Here is a 21,267-nt window from a genome sequence, read left to right as displayed (position 1 = left end):
ATTGAACCTTCTCCTGGTAGCACTAACAGACAAACAAAGTAAATGTCCTGAACCACACATCTATACCTACATCTATATTTGAAAATAAAGTCTTTGAGTCAGACTTTTAAACATTTTGACCAGACACTATATATGGAATAATATGTTAAAACCAGACTCAAGAGGGACAGAATTTAGAGAAAGTTCATACTGATCATGACAATGCATTGCATCAAAACTGAACTTCACAATAAAAGACTTAAAATTTCCAGATGTGAAAACTGTTTTTTACTTCAAAAACTCTTGTGCACTTTCACATATATGAAGCAGTATTTGCAAGCTGGTTCAGATTCCAGAGGAAGTATAGCTGCATTCACATAGCACCTCAAATGACATATGAAAGCCTTAAACAGCCCTGCTTCAGAAGTTTAGAAGGACATGAACAACTAACAAAACCATAATTTGAATTAGCAGAATTAAGTGGATAAGAACTTGTTGCTTAGAATTTTTTATAATTCAGATTTGTGTCCTCAAAACAAAAGATTTTCCCCAATTGTTTGGGGTTTGCCAGTGTGCGTATCACTGGGTTTAACAAAGACATTACTGAAGATGAAATGTGTCTGCTAGGACATGCATGAACAATGATGAATCACAAAAGCCCCCAACTTTGCAAACAACAGGAATATGTATTGCACTTCTCATGTAACTATTTTAGTGTCCTCTATTCTATTAAGCTTACTGAAAAGGCAGACAATTATTAATCCTACAAATATGGTGCAATTGCTTTTGACATGTGCTTCCTTAGTCATGGAAGAAGAATGCAAGAAGAAATCAATGAGAAAAAATTGCTGGGTAGAGTGAAATTGCCTTAGGGATTTTGTTTTATGTAATACAACAGCCTAGGAATTCTATTTATAAGGAAGACATGGTATTTATATCTATTGATTTTTTCAGGGACTTCTTGTAGTCTGTAGCCATAAAATTTTACCTGTCCTAGATGGGAACACATCTCTTTATGCTCTTCAATGCACTTTGTTTATGGAACAGTAAATATGATGTAAAAGAAATTAAATAACCCCAAATTTTGTGTTCCTTTTGCAAAACTATAGAATTTACTTTATCATTGCACATTTAATACACTACATTTGAGTACCCACTTGCAGATTGGAATTTCACATTAGGGGATCTCAAAGCAGAACAATAAAAAACATCAATTAGGACAGCTTATTCCTAAGATCTTTTAAATTGTAACCCACACCTTAGTATAGTTTAGAGTGGTCTCAGGACCTCCATGAACCTTCAAGAGTCAGGTCTCCCAGTCAGGGACTATCAAACAACAGCCAATCTGTGGAAATCATTCTTCTTTGTGCTTATATATGCTATGCTAGGAATGAATAAACTCAAGAGGAAAAGACAGGAGAGGCTCTGTCTCCACTTTCCTGTATCTCACTTCTCACCCCATTTCAAGGGATAGGTCAACTGGTATTGCATGCTGCAAAAGATTTACCACTGCTGCTGTACAACATACCATAGTGGACATAACAATGGGGATGCAAAATCTGGGATGCAAAATCTGGGATGCACTGACACATCAGTCAGTTATCATTCCACTGAAAGATACTGACAAGGAATGGTTTGCAAAGCAACTGAGCTGTATGTGTAGAAACCAAGGCACACTTCTAAATAAGCAAATTGTATAGTCCCTTTTGAAGATCTGTCCTAACCTCTTTTTAACTCCAAGCTTCTTTAATGTGTAGGAAATAAAATGCCAATATAATATAAAACAAGACAAAAATGCTTTATTCATAAAGCTTTTATATGTCTTGTTTACCACAGCTTTTCTGTACCTAGGCCAGCTGGTACAATATGTACTATCTACTATGTTTTGTTGCTGTTTTCTAGTATTAACTATGTCAAGATTTAATAGCTGAGCAATAGAAGTTAGTAACATAAATCTGATGCATAGTAATGAAGGTAGAACAGTATATAATGGTAGCATCTTAGTAAATCAATTAATAAGTTTATGGCTAATAATAAAAAGTATGAAAGATTAAACATCAGTAGAGTCAGTCAGTGGTACCACAACAGGACTTCAGGTGAGGATTATACATAATCATTAAAAGGATATCTGCATGCTCCTATTTACTCAAAATAAACCTTTGGTATTTTTTTTTTTCCTTTTTGCCTGAAAGCCTGAATAGATAGCAGTGCCTGACTGCACAGGGTACATATGGGGATGCTTACATTTAAGCCTCTTTCCTCATCCTTTTGGTACAGTTCTGCATTTACCAGACTCTTTGTAGGCCCTGCATTTTCAAATTTCCTGAGACAAAACAAAATCCATCTTTTAACAAAGGCCCTTTTAGCAAATTATAAGCACCCTCCTGGAGATTTCCCTTTGATCCCAATGGCAATTCCTCTGCAAAAAGAGATTCTCGTTTCCCATTCTGAATAAGAGAATAAGAAATTGAGAAATCCAAAGTGTCTGCATCCTAGCCTGGCTCAGTCACCTGTTCATTTTTCACTATTCCTTCAGTTTTGGTCATAGTCCTTATATGTTTGGGACTGCCTCCCACAGATATCTCTCTGAATATTGGAATATTTATTTTGCTTCCTTCCCTGGTGACTTGCTTATTCTCTTTTTGGTTCTTTTACTTTTCTAAAATGTCTGCTGAAACCCCTTCTCACTCACTCTCTCGACCTTCTCTTGACTACCTGTCCTTCCTCTCTCCCCCAAGTCATCTCATCAGCAAATCAAAATCCTCAGCTGCCTGACAGTTGTTACCTACCCTAATATTCCAGTTCAGGCCTGAACAATCATTTTGTTCTGTTCAATAGGCAACTATTTCTCTGCAAGGGCTTTGTGGGAATAACAGACCACTGCTGTTGGATATGGTTTCTGCTGTTATCAATATGAACTTCAACCAATGACAGATGTTCAAATACCTCAAAAGAGACTCTACATAACTGAAGTACAGCTTAAAGAATGATGCAAATATTCATAAATAATCTCCATATTCACACCACTTTCCTTATTTCTTTGCTTAGCAGCTTCAGCAAGGAATGTATTTCTAAGCTCCACAGGTTAAATATTGGAGGACATCTTTTGCAGTCTTTTTTGGATGGATAATAGGGACATTGTTCATCTCTTTAAGGGCCTTTCTTTGAGCTTGTAAATCATGCATACTCTCATGAGGGAATGTTGAGCTCTGAAATGGATCTTCCTGGATTCCATTAAAATTAATGAAAGGCCTTCACACTGAAAAAAGGTCAGGTTTTGACTGGGAAAAACCAGCATCATAGTTTAAGAATAAAATACACTGTGAATTACTTAATAAAATAAAAATAATAGCATTCCTAGTTGTCTTGGTGTACTTGCAGGTGGATCTTTACCTTCAGCCAACTTTATCACCAGCATCTGAGTTCAGTGCTAGGACCCTCCCCACAGGAAGTCTGTGACAAATCCTTCTTGAAGCTACCACTTTTTAGGGTGTAAAGAAAGATTCAAAGGCATATATTTTCCCCTCTGTTCCATTATAGATTCTGAGGAAGGACCTTAATGCTACCAAAATTTGGCTTCCAGACTATTTCAGCCTGAGTGAATTGCACCCTGTAATGTTCAAGCCATCACATAATTCAAAACAAAGGGTGAGTTTACACTCCAGGCTGCAGATCTGATCCCTGCTGAGCACAGTGTGACTCCTCAGAAGGAAGCAGAGCCATTTGCTGAACCAGGCAATGTATCAATCCTTTATGCTACGTACACTTTATTTACTGGGCATTTGCAGATTCAAAATGATAATGAATGAAGCTGCAAAAACACAGTATGATTTTCATCACTTCTAGGCAGAAACGTGAATAAAAATTATATGTGATTTAATTTTTTTAACCAATTTCAAATAGTTAATCTAGAGGCATTCCCTTTTGTTTATGCAGTCATGTTTCTTATTACTTTCCCAGATTCTGCTTTATTTTATAGCCATGTCTGCTCAGTGAATTTGGGCAGTACTCTGTTTTACATGCACCACTGCATGGACAGATAGGAAGTCTTACCAAGGTCGACAGATGCTAACCTACTCAAAGAAGACAAGTTACTGTGACTTCCTAGTTCAGCAAACTATTATTCTTCCACAGTATCAGTTTGGGCAACATCAAAACTGCAATAAAAAGTGCATTTTCCACAAGAAAGAGAACACAAAGAGCATCCTAGTATATTACAAATATAGGTATTTTATCTTCTCTCATAGTATTTGTGGAATTTTACCATAATGCCAACTATGGAAAGAGTCACATAGTACAAACACCAGTTAGTCACTCTGACCAAACATTTAATATGCTCTTTTAGATATAGATTTATCTCTAGGAACGTCTATCTTCCACAAAGCTTGATTCTTGTAAAGTACTTGCTTTTTCTACTGCCAAAAATGTTGATAGTCCGCATGATGTCATCTCTTAGTGAAAGTATTTTCAAGTTTCATCCAATTTTGATTTCCATAAATCCACCATTAATTGTTCATTCCCCTTGCTTAAAAACAATTTCATGAGTAAACAAAAATATTTTTATATTTCTTTTCATCGTGTATTTTAACATGCGCAAGTAATGTCACTACAGTGCCACAAACAGGCTATTCTATCGCTCCTTTTTGTGTAAAAACAATTTATTATGATAATGAATGGTTTGCTCAAGATCCTGTTCATTTTTGCTGAGTTCTAGCAGAAGAAAGTTAGAGTGCATTTGGATTTTCATTTGCACAGTTCAATTTCTTACTGCTCAGCAACTTCTTAAACCAAATAAAGCAAAAAATTATGGAATGAACACATTCTATATGATGAAGTCATAATTCCTAAGCCTTTGTGCTATATTTAAATTGTTTATTGAGCTGTGTTATCCCACTCTGGTGTGAAGGGGTGTTCAGAATCACTGAACACTGGAAAAGGTAAAAAAGCCAATCACATTTTCCACCTTTGTCTTAGCGTTTGTTGCACAACACCAATTATTTCCCACACCACTAGCAGGAAAATGCAGGTCCTTACCCCGCAGCCTATGCCGTTGCCTGGTTCACAGACGATTCTCCTCAGCCCTGGCTCAGGAAGCAGACCTGCCCCACAGCCAGGGGTTGGGCACAGCACTCCTCCCATCTGTAGCACGCACTCCTCGGCCCCATAGCGCTGGTAGCGGCTGTACTGCAGCACAAGGAACACACTGCTGTTAAACTCCTAGCACACACAGGAAAAACCCAGATCCTACAGCCTGGCTCTGTCCCACACAATCCAGCCAATTGTCCTAATGTCTCACATGCTAAATTCAGGTTATTTGTCAAGAGTCTACAGCTTTGCAGTATTATTAAATAGGGTGTCACACTGCTTCAGCTCACATCATGTGTATCATTTTTGGATTGCAGCCATTTTCACACCAGAAGACTGTGTGGGATATTAAAATCAAGAAAACAGCAGACTTTTTTTGTAAGTAATATCAAGTACACTTATATTACTATAAAAATATTGTTGTAAACATCATAAAAATAGTCCAACAAAGAAATGATAAATGCTGTGTACAGATTGAAGAGAACACACAAAAAAAAACCCCTTCAGGGATCTATAGCCAGAAGTAGTACAATGATTTAGACCTCAAGGGCTGCAAAAATATTCCTAGGCAACTTTATTTTAAACTGATCAGCAGAACAACTCTTATATGCATTCATTTCAATGCTAGGTGTATTTTTTTCTTGAATCTCACATGACATTTTATTAAGTTTTTTCACTTTTCATTTAATTCCATCCTGATAGCCTAAAAGGCCCTGGAAATGCCTTAATTTTAATGATGGAGACACTGACACATAACATTATTAAGAAAGATGCTCAGTGTGTGCTCATGACCAAAATGCCTCTCTAAAATGACTGATGTCACTGCAATAACTTTCCCATGTCTAATTCACCCTGCTTTCAGCCAGAGATAAGCTGAGCTAGTACAAATCATGCTGTGCACATGTAAATCACATTCACTCTTGGGTTCTGTGTTGGTACAGTTCCACACCAGTGGCTGTATAACCACTGTAAACCAGGCTTCAGATTCACTTATAAATCTGCTCTATTGTGGAGGGAAATAAATGAAAGCATTTGGTCCTAACAGCCACAAAGAAAACAGGCAAATCTAAAAGGCCAAAGAGGAAGGGAGTAGGTATGAATTTTCTCCGTGAGCAGACTTTATGGTGTGCTAAAGAAACAAAACAGAGCTTTATGTTACAGCACTCAGAACAGTATTTAGTGCTTCATAAGATTTTATCCCACAGTGGCTCATGAAAATCCTGCTCCCTTTTTTGGGTTGATAACAAACAAAAAATTCTTTTGCCAATCCACACCCCTCTCCAAATAAATCTTTAGAGGAAAATGGAAGCTTTTTGGACCAACCCCTCATACACAAAACATACAAAGAAGAATTGCAAATTCCAAAGAAGGCTCTACTACACATCTTCTAGGTACATTTCAGAAGATTCTTCTGCAAATGCTGTCACAACATCTTGTTAAACTGGCTTATCAAAATAATATTAGTTTTCTTAAAAGACTGTAACATATAGACACTCAAGTTTGCATCACAGAAAAAAAAATCATCCCAAACTTAAAGTATCCAAATTTGTTAATTAACGAAAAATCCAAACAACCTCTGAAAAGAAAAGCAAAATCTAAAAGGAGAAAAATACTTCAAAATATCTTTCAGTGTATGAACAACAACCAGAAATTCTGAGTTAAGAATCTTGTCTTTGGAAAATAATAGTATTTTGAGAAATGTGCAGACATGTCTGCAAAGTCTTCTTGAATGTGGGGGCTCAAGAAGTCAAGTGGTGTTTTCCTGTGTTATTATTATTATGCTGGAACTCAGAGTAATGCCATAAATATTTAATGGTGGATGCTCTCAATTTTCAGCAAACCCTGTGATCCTTCCACTAAATATGTGTTGAATTAGTCATTTGGCTGGCCTTTATAGAAATATAGGTAACCATAGCTCCAAAACTCTCTAACCTAATTTTTCTTCAGGGCACAGGCTGGACCTGAAGGTGAGCATGGTGATTGTCTTACCCTGTTAAGAGGGAACTTTGTGCTGCATGTGGGATTGTTAACAGCTTCTCATTATGAAGGCAAAAACCAGTGACACTGTGGCTGAGATTCTGTCAGCATTTACAGTAAAAATTCTCAGCAGAAAAAAAAGAATATACTTTCCTGCCATTAACTTAGCCTAAAAGGGCATTGAGAGATTCCTCTCACTTCCTTTTTTTTTTTTTTTTTTTTTTTTTTTTTTTTTTTTTAATTTATTTTGTTAGGGAAAGGTACAGAATATAAATAGAATATAAATGTCCAGTTTACTTTCTGGCAAGGTGAACAGCAACATCCTTTTCTGTCCAACAAATTTGACATTTTATACTGGTTCAGCACAGGGCTCCTGCCAAGTAGATATGGCACCCTCACCTCAGATTTTCACACTATAACAGCCAAAAAAATGATCCAGAAAAGATCCTGCTTAATTCATTTGCATATCTTGATATCTGGTTACAAAACTGTATTCTGCCTTCGAAGTCCAGACACATTTATGTTATTTTCCAATTTCTATTTCCTTATGTCCTGCTCAATTAAATTCCAGCAACCAGCTGAAACACAAAGTAGTAGAACATACACATGTTTGCTACCATAAGACGATCTACATAACATATGTGGATTAATACTATTTATTCAGTGGCCTGAAACAAAATTACTCACTTTACATTAAGGGTGCACTTATAAAAAACTTGTAAAGGTCCAAAACTATTATCATGAAATATTAACTATTTGCTTACAGTGACAGAACATATCTACCAGAGATAGCCTTTACTATACACCACAGGTGTGCATATCATACCAGACTCAACATGCACTCAACATGCATTAAGCAAGTCAGTTTTCAAGAGCCCTTAAATGTCTTTGGAGCCCATTATGTGTTTTTGATCACGTGTCTGGATCAGATATTTAAGAATATTAACAGCACACAACACCCGCTGATTTACTTCACCTCTTAAATGGAAACCCAACATAGAATTAATTTAATTTAGTCTGAATTTCCACAGTGATGATGCCTATAGTTGCAGTGCTTGTGTAGACTTTTAGAGTTAACAGGACAGATGGGATGCAATTCATCTTTAGTCCTTAGATGTGTACAGCTGCATAAGAACTGAGCCCTCAAGTGCCCTATTTTTTAAAAAATAATGACAGATTAGACAACTTCCTAGACACTGGCACCTGAAATTAGGTGACTTTTACCACAGCTGCTTTAGTCCCAAAAATTCTGATCCTAACTCCCCTGTCTTAAGCTATTTTTAAAACTAAGGCTTAGGTACTAAATAGCTTAGACTGTGAACCACCTCACAGAATTTTAGCTCATCTAAAATTAAACATCTAGCCTAAACAAGGCTCCAAGTGAATGAGAAGAAATAAGATCTCAAGAAGGGCATTTATCCTGACTCAGATATGATGTCTAAGATAGGTAAGATCAATCACCCTATGGAAATGCTATGGTTGAAGCTGAGAAAACCAACTTAGGCTAGATACTTACCATGTAAAGAGCTGTCATTGAAAGATGAATCTAGCTCTTTTGTCCATTCAAAGTATTTCACAGTATCTATTACTCAATTTTTAACAGTGTGCCTCCTATTTAGAGATGCACTCATCATGTGTAAAGTTGTTCTGCATGCTACAAGGAGGAAAGTGTCTCCAATTATTTTTAGGAAAAACCTCTCACAAAGTATAATACATGGGAAACTTGATGGAACTGGCATTCATGGCACCTGATTTCATTCCTGGCAGCAGCACAGCCTTCCTGTGGCTTTCATGTAAGTCACTTAATCTATGCTTCTCATCAGTTCCCCATTTGTAAAGAGGAAGAATGATACTTGCTGATTTCAATGTAATGTTAAGAGGCAAAATCCATTAATAGTCATGAGAACGTCAAATACTATGGTAATGAGTGGCATAAAATTACACAGAAATCACCAGCCATCTACTGCTGCTAGAAACAGCTTCCAGGCAAAGCATGTCAGGCATTTATGTGCTACTGTAATAAGGTCCTCAAAAATACAGGTTGGTAAATAGTTGCTGGATTCCCCCAGAACTATATATTTCAATACCCATTTGGAAAAAAAAACCCCAAAGCTTCATATATATAATTTATTCTAAAACATTGGTGCTCAGACAGCTAAAGGTATACGAACAAGGCAGTTGTAAAACATTCTGCTTGTTGTCTGAAAAATGCATCCCTTCATGAATCTTCCCCTCAAATTGTGAATTTCCCCAGTCAGCCCAAATCTATACATTTCAGGGAATAAAATTTGGAGTGGAAAAAGCTCTACTTATAAGCTGTACTTATGGTATTTCGACCATAGAATGAAGTTCATTTGTGTGATCTTTGTCAAGCCTTTAGATTATAAATTACAATATGACATAGACAAGGAGGCTAGATAATTGTAACCATTTATTCCTTGCTCTCCACTTTCCAGGTTGGGATGGTTTCCCTCGAGCCTTAGATTGATACTGGATTTTCAAGCAGTGGATATTCAATCATTTCATGTTGTAAATCAAGGGTAATATAATTGTAATCTCTGGTTTGACACAGGAATACCAGGTTAACCACAGATTGCAGTCTTCCCAGTTACATTGAGATTCAGATACCAAAACTAAACTGAAATGCACCTGGATGCACAAAACTCCTGCAAAACACACTTCATGAACACAGTGATTCATGGCTGTGTCAATTAATTTACAAATTATGATTTAATATCATAGAATTATAGAATGGGTCGGGTTGGAAGGAATCTTAAAGGTCATTTATTCCAATCCCCCTGCCACAGCACGCATACCTTGAGCTATTCTAATTTTGCTTTTACACTTTGGGCATTGTTTTCTTTATTTTCCCTTTTTCCCCCCTACACATCTAAAAGCATCTGCTCAGTAGCAGCCTTGCAGACAACTTTGGACAAAAGTGTAACAGTAGATGTAAAGCCCAAATTTCTGTAACGTAATTCAATTACTTGTTTCTTTAACTGCATGTAAGAGTCTCAGAGGAAAGCAAATCTACTTTCTGGAGTCAGATTGTTTTTACTGCTCCTATAAATCAAATAACCATCTGTGTGTTTCAAAATTAGATTGTGGAGGCTATGAGTCCATAATGTAGACTAAGCACTTTATTTATATGTATTATGCACATACAAAAACTCCAAGAATTAGTTCCATAATTTAATTTGGCAACTTACAGTATGAAACCAGTAGCACTCCTTGGACTAGTAAAAGTACTTAAAAATGTGTCATCTAAAATACAGATTAAAAAGTGATGGACTGATATGGCTCTCCATGGAGTATCCCTAATTTATTTTTCCTAAGTTTTTGAGCTTCTCTGTTGGTCCCTGATCAGATTGGAAGAGCAAGTTCAGAGCATCAGCTCCTAATTACCACAGGAGCACCCAAGGAAGACAACAACCTCTAGAGGGCTGGAATTTGCTTCACTGGAGAGTCATGGAAAATTGGGTAAGGCAGCTGTTGAAGAAAATATTTAGGTAAGAAACCTCTAACTGGACCAGTGCACCACAATTCACAGACAAAATTAAACTGGAGTTTAAATGGGGAGACAAAAAGAAAGATTTCAGTTAGTGGAATGATATGAAAGCAAGAACAAGGTGACGAATACGAGAATAGAAAATAGAGAACAGAGGATACTGAAGTAGGTTGTATCAGAAATCAAACTGAATATACTAGGGGCAATAGGATACAATGAAGAAAGGGGACTGAGCACTGTAGAAAGGGTTAGCACTGTATTTACAAACTACTGGAAGTTTGTGATCTTCCAGAAGATATTTGGGAGATCAGTCTGAACAGACTGAATGCCAAACATTTGGTTCCTTCTGACCCTGTGGAGCTCAAATGCACATTCCTCTTCCTGCTGCAAGTAACAGCCATCAGAGCTGTAACTGATGCAAGGAAATCTGTTCAGCTCATGCTGTTGCAAACTGTGGACTAAATTTCAGTGCAGTAGTTACTGGCTCCCAATTCTCAGATCACAAAAGTGAGCACATGCATATTTCCTGAAAGAAGATCAAAGCTATCCAAGGGATGGAAGAAGTCCTAACTTCCACATGCACCTGAAATCCTGAACACTGGTGCTCTAATCTTTCCTCTAAATTAGATAAAATCTGTGTGGAAGTGAAATTTGAATTCTATATAAAATGATAAATTTTATTTTAAAAAATCGTTTAAATTTAAGTAGAAGTACCTTCTTTCTCTTCATCCTTTATTTCAGTTGTTGAAGCCAAATAAATGACTTTTACTTGCCTACTGTAAAATAAGTTCAAAAAGTGTAAGAATGTCCAGATATCCTGTTTAGGACAAGAACTTAAAGGTCAAAGTTAAGATAATCCAGAAGCGACAAAACTGAGGAATTCGCATGAATCCCAATTACCTCTGAGTGATATGGTTAGGAGACATTCCAGGAAGGTATAACACATGAAGGAAAGAGAGGCATATCACTAGTCTTATGAAGTTGCAGGACTATAAAGTTTGTTGTGAGCTATTAAAAAAAAGGTGGTGCAAAGAGGATTGAGAATTCAGTGCAGTAGCTCAGTCATAGAGAGCAAGCGATGGGACTGTGGTGACAAATCCAAAAGTTGAGTCAAATGAGATGGAGAGAAAAGAGATATTAGATGGGGAAGTGGCAGAAACTGAGAGATGTGTGTAGGTATCACTTACACTGAATTGTAGCTGAAGCCAGGGGACTGGGTGGGAAACAGCAGAGGTGTAAGAAACTACACTTGTAAAGATAAAGGTTTTGGAATACTAACAAAATAGACTTGTCTTAGTAAGTATGAACTGGAGAAATCATCCAGTGAAAATTTATTTTGTTTTTTAACTGATTAGAATTACTGAGATGTAGCTTATATTTTTTCTAAGTGTAGTTATCAAAAAATATTAACTCAGATATAATTCAGAAGCACTTTGTTGATCATATTTGACAGTCTCCTGTACTAAACTCAGCTGATTAATTAGAATTGTCATATGACATTACTTTTGCCTGAACGGGTAAATACATATCAATTACTTTAAGACTGACTTTACATGAATATTCAGTAACATGCATTTGAAAAAAAAAAATTCCTCTGGCAAGTATTGCAATAAAAAGAAATCAACCTTGTCACACCCACACCTTGTACACAAAATTCTTCCAAACCTCAACTAATGTTAAATGATCTCTAACCACGCTGTGTTCATTTCCTACTTGATTTCTGTATCTCCTAAATTTACAGCTCACTGCAAAAACCAGCATAAGCCCACACCACCTCTGAAGAGCACATGGACGTGCATCTGCACATTTTTAAATAAGGTATTCTAAGGTATTCCTTTGCATAAGTTTTCCCTAATTGTCAAGGAAATGTGGAAAAAAAACCCCAGAAAACCAAACCAGAATCCCACAAAAAAACCCAACCAAACAAACAGACCCCCCCCAAAAATGTCCCCGTTCAGGCTTGCTCAGATTCCAGGGATATATAAACAGCTCTAAAATAAGTGAGCAGTGATACGAGTTTCAGTAGCAGCTGATAGGAGAGATCTGTTAAAATTGATCGTTCCCCTGTCAAAATATCAAGGAACTGGCCAATACATTCTGCAAAGTTGTCAGAGCAGATGATGTAACAGAGAAACACAGCTATACATTACTTAGCAGCTTCCTTCCTGCCACTAGCAAGTCATCTGCTTCATCTGTGCTGTGACCTGTTGGGGGCACTCAGGTATAGCAGCAGATTGCTTGCTCTTGTGTTATTTGTTTTCCCTTCCAGCCTTCAGATGTAGCTGCTATTTTATTCATGAATCACAATATTCCATTTAAACAATTAAACAAGATTTTTTTTATCACTTTGGGGACAAGAGGGAAGTTTCTCATAGAGTCATTAGGGAGATTCCATAACAGTTCACTGCAAGTCATCTTGCTATGCTGGTATATTGTGGTGTTTATGCTTGGAGTGTTTTCTCTGCTGTCTCTGGCACTGGCTTGTAGAATTACCTGTCTTCCACTGTATTTGAACAGGGCCCATGTTTAGTGCATTTTTAGCACATAATTGTAATCAGCTTGTACTATTACCACTTGCAGAAACATTTCCTTGCAGAGACAGCCAGCCTGTCAGGGCAAATGGCTACTGCAGGAGACTTTCTTACATTGTGCAATTTTTCAATAGCTCCCCACTTACTAAATCTTTCAATCTGATCCTAGTGTATCTCAGATAGTTAAGAAATGGAGGAGTTAGCCAGCAGATTGGGCTGCACCCACTAAGATAGGGGAAATAGATGGATTATTAAAAGTGAGAACAAATTGCAAGAGAAAGCTCAGCAGAGCTCTGGGCAATTAGAAAGCTTCAGGCTCTACCCCTCCTGGGACTCCATGTGCAGGAGACTCTTTGTCTTGTACAGACCTTTGTGGACTGGGAGACTCTGTGACAAGGGGGTCCAAAAGAAACCAGACAAAGCTGCTTCTAGAGGCTCTCCCTGGGTCAGACTCTCTGGCACCATCACAAAGAGTCAAATATCAAGTGGGGCAGCAATCTGCTACTGAGGGTATTTGTGCTGCATTTTCAGCCAATTACACTGGAAACTGGTTTTATGTGGTAAGTTAGGTATTCACAATGCATATCACGTACCAGGGAAGCTTGCAGTCTTCTTTTTCACCATGCAGACTATGATTGTGTCTTTCCATAAAGTCCAAAACTGATTCCCTCTTTAAACACTATCTTGCTACCACCAGCCAAACCTTAAAAGATAGACTTTCTAGCTAGAATAAATTTCCCACAATGTATGTTCCTAACAGAATGGGAGACATGGAAATTTTACATGTCCAGGAGACTACCAAGAAGTTTGATTATTTCAACAAGAGTCTTATTATTATACAACTTCTTTAAGAAAATATTAATCATCAACTCTTCACACTTCTATTTCTCAGCATTAGTTTTTCATTAATGCTTACATTTATATAAAGATATTTCAGATAGACAGGCAGACACGTTTTCAAAAGGTTTTATCCTGAAAGCCACTCAAAACCTTTCTTTCCTAATGAAATCAACAAATATTACATATGATAAGTATTTATATTTACATGGTCAGTTAATTTATATTTTTATTTATGGAAAACAAATGCTCAGTGAGTCAAAGAGAGAAACCAGGGGTTTTGAGGAATGGGAGACATGCAACATAGGAAACATGCTGGTGCTGGTGGAGTAGTGGAAAGAAACTGGACATTTTTTGTCTTTCACTGCTGAAAGGTATAATAGGATCTAAAGTCTGCAAGTGATTTGTAAACAAAGAATAGATGCTTTCCTAGGCAATATACTGCAGTTCAAACAAGAATTAATCCCAAAAAGTCATGTAATGTGTATTCTAAAGTAGATCAGAACAGATTATCACAATAGTCCATTCTGCTTTTATAATCTGGCTTTAAATACATAAGCACTTTAAAAATAAATCAAGATTGCATATGAAGCAGGAACATGTCCCTATTTTTCTTTGGCTATTGCTTGGAGTGGAAGAAAATATATGATGGTTTATAACACTGAAATTGTAAGGAGTCTGGACAAAACAGTGTTATAATTAATTATGAATTTTTTATATCTTGGAGGCATGATAACAGAAAAAGAAACATTTAAGATATTTTTAAAATAAATATATATATAAATAAGAAATAAACACATAGCCACATGAATAAGGGACTTTGCCTCTAATTCCTTTCTTTCTTCATTTGGATATATTTAATTTTTTTTCTTGGTTTTGCACCAGTTTATTTCCTGATTATCAAAGTGTTTGCTAACTTCAAAGAAAAGTTACTGTGGTCTTCAATAGACTCATGATAACAATGCTTTTGTAGGGACAGAATATACTTGCAACAATCCTTACACTTGTGTGGGCTAATGGAATAATTCAAGCCTCATGACAATGATCACTATTTGCAAAGAAAGTCTGTAAGTTAAATATTGCTCTGTCAGTGGTCATCAGTCAGGCTGAGGTCCACAACTCCATTCTAGGGCTTTTCAGGGAAGCTGTCAAGTCTGTCAAGTCTCTCTCATACCTGCAGACTTTTGGTTTAGCTGTTCCTTACTTTTCCTTCAAATTTCTCCTTTTGTCCCACTCTTCCTAGACTGATTAGTTTCACCTCTTGACACAGCTTAAGTGCAGATCTTCCTTTATTTACTAGACTCTTCTGTGTTTGGTCATTCTCTTCCAGTCCTTGGTTTGTGCTTCTTGTCAGACCCTTATCCTTAAGATTCTGGTTTCTGCTCCCAACCCCTCCCATGAATCAACCCCATCTCTTCATTCTACCCAAGCTTCATCTCACTCTGTCCTCCATTTGTCAGGTAGCTTTAATTGGTCTCTTGACCCCATCAAACCTGGTAATAATTTCTTTTATGTCCTCTTCCTAAATCCTCAATCTCATCAGATTCCTGCTTCCAGTATCTCTTGCTAAGGAAAAGCTGAGTCTCTGAGAAACATGACTTGTGACTTTCTTTAACAACTGAAGTGGGGGCCTGGTAAAGGAAAATTGGAAGTCTAGAAATGTAACAGCAGCTATAATTGTAATAAAAAAAGGGAGAGTGACAGGGAAAGGAGAAGCAACAGAGTGTTCTTGACAATACAATTTGATTTAAAAATGATGAAACAAGACTTTGAATTAACAACTCAGGAGTTGTTCCTACCTCTGTCACAGCCCTCATACAACCTTGTGCAAGTCCCTTAGTGCCAGGTTCATTAAAAGATGTAGATATTGTCATGTACAACACACCAATGCTGGGCTTTCAGCCCCTTGGTCCCTAACACCTGCAGCTCTGTGTCATGCAGTCAGTCTTTGTAACCACTACCCTAGGAGGAATACTTCAGAGAAAAAGAGAACTTGAATTTCAGAATCACTGAGTTTGTAAATTCCACTTCTCTCAAAATTTAAGGCCATTTCTCAATATTCTCTCTGTATGTTAATTTCATTATTGACAAAATAATAGCTGACCTTCTTGTGAGTGTTGTAAAGCATACTTTGTTTATGCTTTCCTAAGGTCCCTCTACAGAAATTTTCTGAGTGCAAAGCACAGCTATAATTATGAGAAACACTTTTTTAAAAGAGAAAAAAGGACACACAAAGGGATGGATAGTATTATGAGTAGCTGTAAGTACCAATCCCATAGTCAGATTGTTTGTCTGTCTGCTGCTTTAGAGAGTTTGTTTACTGTTGTAGTCAAAAGCTGAAAAACTGTGGCAGGTAGCAGATGTACCAATTAATAACCTGTCAGGGCTGACAGATAGAATGGAAAAAACCCCAACTCTCACATATAACTCCTGTGTGGTTTTTTTACTCCACATTTTAGGTCTTTGGGGGTCATGAGATACACTCTGTATCCCTGGAGAGAGATGAAACTGCCTCATTAGCGTCCATCTTTCATGACATTAAGAAACTGCCTTTGAGATGCTAACTCACCTGTTCTTCTCCCAGAATCCTGAAGTGATGAAGTTCTTTAATCAAGGAATCTGGACAGCCAGCTGTTGGAAAGAAACAAAAATAGGTGTGTTTTAGAGCTTCCTGTCAGTGCAGTTCCAGCATAAGACACATAGATGCAGAGATGATAGAATACACAGATTACCTTAGATAAAGAAGATTACAAAGATTAGCCATGGCTCTGCAGGCACCAGAATACTGAAAACCATCTATCAAATAATCCTTCCACATTTCTGAGCATGCTACCAAGAACACTTAGAAAGGTTATATTCCGAATATTTTAGCCCTTTCCCCAGAGGACTGCAAACAAAAGCAAGATGAAAAGGGCAGCACTGTCTGCCAGATACCGCCAACCCTTAGTATAAGCCAAAAAGCCTGTTAAAAGAGGATCTCACATCAAAACGTTGGAGTTGCCCAAAGCTGAATTCTGATTCACACAACAGGTTTGGATTCATTTCTAACAATAATACATGCTTTTCCTGATTCCCTGAGGGATTTAATAGGCCCCACAGATCGCTTTAATTTTGGCTGTCACAAATATAACCCATTTCACATATATATAGTGGTTACCTGCTGGTGTTAACACACAAACCAAGAACACAGGCAGAGGAGAGATTTACCAGAATTTTGCAATGAGATTTATTTTCAATCACTACAAACATTCAGATCTGTACCAGCCAGTAAGAATGTCTTGCTAACTGCTGTGCACTTTAGTGACCTGCTTGGACTGTGGTTACCTTCCTGGCAATGAAATTCAAAGCTGATGTACACTACTTTCTAAAATGACTTTTGTATACTACTAGACTAATTCCTGACAAGAGATGAAAGTGCAGACTGTGAAAGCTATCCAGGCTTTACTATTTTTACCATAAATTGAAGCATTTCTTTGTTAGCAGAGAAAATATTTTAAAAGAAATTAAGAGCATAGCTCTTAATTTCCCCTCATTTCCCCCCAGAAAATGGGAGGAACCATGGCCTTTATCAACCTGATTTTCTGCTGATGCTACTACAAATAGTTACTCTTAATTTCACTGCCATTAAAAGAATACAAATAAATTTGGAGTAACTATCAGGAAGTGTCCACCAGCACCATGGTTTTACTCAGACCAATGAGACATGGCCTACATTCATATCTCCTGTTGGCACAGGTATCTTAGGGATGCAAAAGAAAAAGACTACACTTGAAAGCAGCATAACTAAACAGGCAAAAAACTAACAAAAGACACAATTACACTAGGACAAGTCTTGTATTCACATAATTTTTCCATTTAGGGACCTGATTTAAATATTACTCAAGTCAAATTTTTACTGGTAAATGTTTATCTTCATTCTGAGGAGCAACAGGTGAAGAATGCCCCATCTATATACCTTGAACAGCAAACCCTTACAAAGGTAAGACAAGGTTTGAAGTTGGCCCAGGTAAGAATTGCCTATTAATAAACTGTCTCTTACTAAATATTAGTACTTCTTCCCATTTAATGAAACCTATGGCATTCTTACAGCTTCTTTTCATCCACCCCTTCTTTGTGCACATGGATATTCACATATTTGAGTGTATGTTTTAGTGCTAAGTTATTATTTATTAATCAGATTTTATTCTCCTCAACTTCTAGAACCACAACATGTGTATCACTTTTAAACTTCCTTTCTAATTTTTTTTCATGCAATTTATTCCTCCTTTGTCTCAATGCACTTCACCTAATTATCCTTGCTACTCCTACCACAGAACCACTGCTACACAGCACTTTCAAGTATTCCCACTGGGATTTACATCTCCATCCAACTCTGTCTCACTAACTTCATGACCTGAGCTCTGAGTTGTAGTCCAGAACTGTTGTCTTTGTGTTTCAAATCAAATCTTATTGTATAAAACATGGTTCCTCTCCCTTAGCCTCAGGTTCTTACATAATTAGCAATATATTCTCCTGCATGTGATTTTCCCTGAAAATATCTGCATTGATTGCATACTGCCATAGGAATTTCTAAGTGTAGAGGATAATTATGATTTCATGTAAAGCTGCCTGTTAATCTTTGACAGATGTTTGCTTTAGAACATCAACTAAACTGAATTCTGCTTTTCGGAGTCCTTACAGCTTCTACTTCAATCAAGTATTTCTTTCTTCCCTCTTATCCTTTCCAATTTATCATTCACTAAACTCCTTAAAGTCAGAAGGTTTTCTTTTTCTTCCCTAGCAAGAACTTTTTCTCTCTCTTCTCCTTGAAATCATATTTCCTGAGTACCTTTTCTTCCCCCCAGAATAGGAAATCCATCCTATTCTGCCTTCACACATAAATTATATAATCTCCCCTTTATGAACTCCTTGCATGCATCCTCTCCTTCTTCCATACAAGCTGTGGTTAAGAATGGATTCAGAGCAGCCCTGCCAAGAACCTGGGGATGCTGGGGGTGAGAGGCTGGAGATGAGCTGGCAAGGAGCACTTGCAGCCCAGAAACCAAACATGCCCAGGGCTGCATCCAAAGCACTGTGGGCAGAAGGAGGGAGGGGATCCTGCCTCTGCTCTGCTCAGACCCCACCTGCAGGGCTGCACCAGCTCTGGGGGCTCCAGAATATCAGAAAGATGTGTTGGAGTGGGTCCAGAGCAAGGTCACCAAGGTCAGAAGCCTGGGAGCACCTACTAGGAAACAAGGGAGAATTAGGATTGCTCAGCCTGGAAAATAGAAGGCTTGGGGGAGACATTATAGCAGCCTTCCAGAATTAGGTGGGGGCTTATACGAAAGATGAGGACAAGCTGTTTAGCAGGGCCTATGGTGGAAGGACAAGGGGTAATGTTTTTAAACTGCAAGAGGGTTGATTTAGCTTAGATACAACAAATAAGTGTTATCATGGTGAGGGTGGAGAAACACTGGAATGGGTTGTCCCATTCAAGATCAGGTTGGCCAGGGCTCTAAAAAACCTGACCCAGTTGAAGGTGCTGATGCTTATTGCAGGGAGGCTGGACTAGATGACCTTTAAATGTCCCTTCCAACTCAAACTATTCTATGATTTTATGAAAAACATGCATGTTTAAGTGTTACTAGCCATCCACTGCTGCATCCTCTTTCAAATGCAATATTTTGTACAGTCTGTTTTTCAGAGACTTCCCCAACCTAGTTTTCAATCTTTCCATAGTTCAGATTTTCACTGAATCTTGCTTAGCTGATTATACAACATATCCTGATGTAACTAGCAAAGAAAGAGAGCTTAAAACCGATGTCACTGTTGGCATGATTCTTCCCAGCAATGAGTTCAGAAATGTCAAATGCATACAATATTGAATTATACTGACACATCTTAACAGTCTGCTGTCTGTAAGAAGTCATCTCAGACTGTCACATTTCACAAGTAAAAATTTCAGGAAAAAAATCTTTCTTTTTTTTTTTTTTTAATATTTGCGGGCATATTTCAGATGTTTCCTATTTCTATTTTTAATCTTTTCTGTTAGTGGACTTTTGTAAAACATGCTCTAACACTGTATTATAATAATGAATAATAATTACACATAAAACTGTTGAAAGGAAATAGTGCAAAAGCATGGACAATTGGTTTTAATCAGAAGCAAACACTCAGGATTGAAGACATCAGCAGACTGAAAAAATGGCAGCTAAATTGCTTATTTGTTGGCTCTTTCAGCTCACATGCAAACCTGTGTTTCATATGTTCTCTGCTACAGTGACTGTTACAGGTTCTTGCTAACTATGAAGGCAGAGCAAGATATAAGATAAACCTGATGAAAATATTTAGTAATTTTATACCAGTTTTAATTCTGTCATAGTTCCATTGACCTTAGAGCAACCAGATACTTAAAACTAATTTGATGTTTTATGAATAAACCTAAATCTAAGCAGGAAAATGATGAAGGGATGATGCCCAGTTCAAAGGACCAGCCGCTTTATAAAGTCACAAGTAATTTCTTTTCCTCTATTTAAAGTTTTATTACTTAAATTAAATTTAAGCATTTTATTTGCTTCAACACATTCCATCATACACCAGTTTACTTATTTGAATAATTTTGTTGTTACTTCATTCCCATATTGCTTTATAATTTAACTCCAAATGCTGCACTTATGAAGGAAAGGTCCATTTAAAGTTACAGAAATATGTTACTGTAAACTTGCAATTTATATTGTGGTATTCTCTCTATAAACATATTTTTAATCTGTTCATATAAGTACACATATCTCAAAGAGAAGAATAAAGAAGCAAGATTTAGGAAGGATGGTTTGATGTCTCCTAACATCATGAATACCCTGATTTCAATTGGTCTGAACACACATTTTCAACTACACACTTGTAATTAAACTATGATTCTAACTAGTACCAATTTAATTACCCAAATCTTTACATATTTTTTCTCAGACAGAATTAGCTTCTGTTTTGTTTTTTCTTCTTTAAAATTATCCCTCTGTATGACTTATGTTCTTCTGAGAGAAGGCAAAGGGAAAATTAAACCAAGCCTTTAGTGTTGTATAAAAAGGCATTGTCCAGAGCAGGGCTGTCCCAGTGCTCCTGTCCTGTCTACCAGCACCTGGATGGAGCTGCCCTGGCTGAATCACCCAGAGAATCAAAGAAAATCCCAAAATGTCTTCATTGACTACAGTTACAAGCCTATGTATCTCCATTGCAGGGTTGTGTGCTACATCTTCTCCCATATGCTTGCAGCATTATTTTATGCTTTGCATTTTAAATTTCATTTTCCCCCCCAAATGGTAGAGTTGTGTGAGATTCATTTCAATGCATTTAAGCATCAAAATGTTCTATATG

At 37.1% G+C, this 21,267-nt stretch overlaps 1 protein-coding gene across 1 annotated transcript in view; it reads right to left on the bottom strand.

Moving 5' to 3' along the window:
- PRKN (parkin RBR E3 ubiquitin protein ligase) overlaps positions 1 to 21,267 on the bottom strand; it is a 665,258-nt gene that overhangs the window by 102,740 nt on the left and 541,251 nt on the right. Inside the window, exons 8-9 of the mRNA XM_079333471.1 lie at positions 16,487 to 16,548; positions 5,014 to 5,163 (exon numbers count right to left, since the gene is read on the bottom strand). Of these exons, the coding sequence (XP_079189597.1) occupies positions 5,014 to 5,163; positions 16,487 to 16,548 (212 nt within the window). The remainder of the gene's footprint in view (positions 1 to 5,013; positions 5,164 to 16,486; positions 16,549 to 21,267) is intronic.

This window comes from Erithacus rubecula, assembly GCF_903797595.1.
Source record: "Erithacus rubecula genome assembly, chromosome: 2".
Taxonomy (NCBI): domain Eukaryota; kingdom Metazoa; phylum Chordata; class Aves; order Passeriformes; family Muscicapidae; genus Erithacus; species Erithacus rubecula.
The sequence above is the reverse complement of the archived record's forward strand: the minus strand, read 5'-3'. Positions and strand labels throughout refer to the sequence as shown.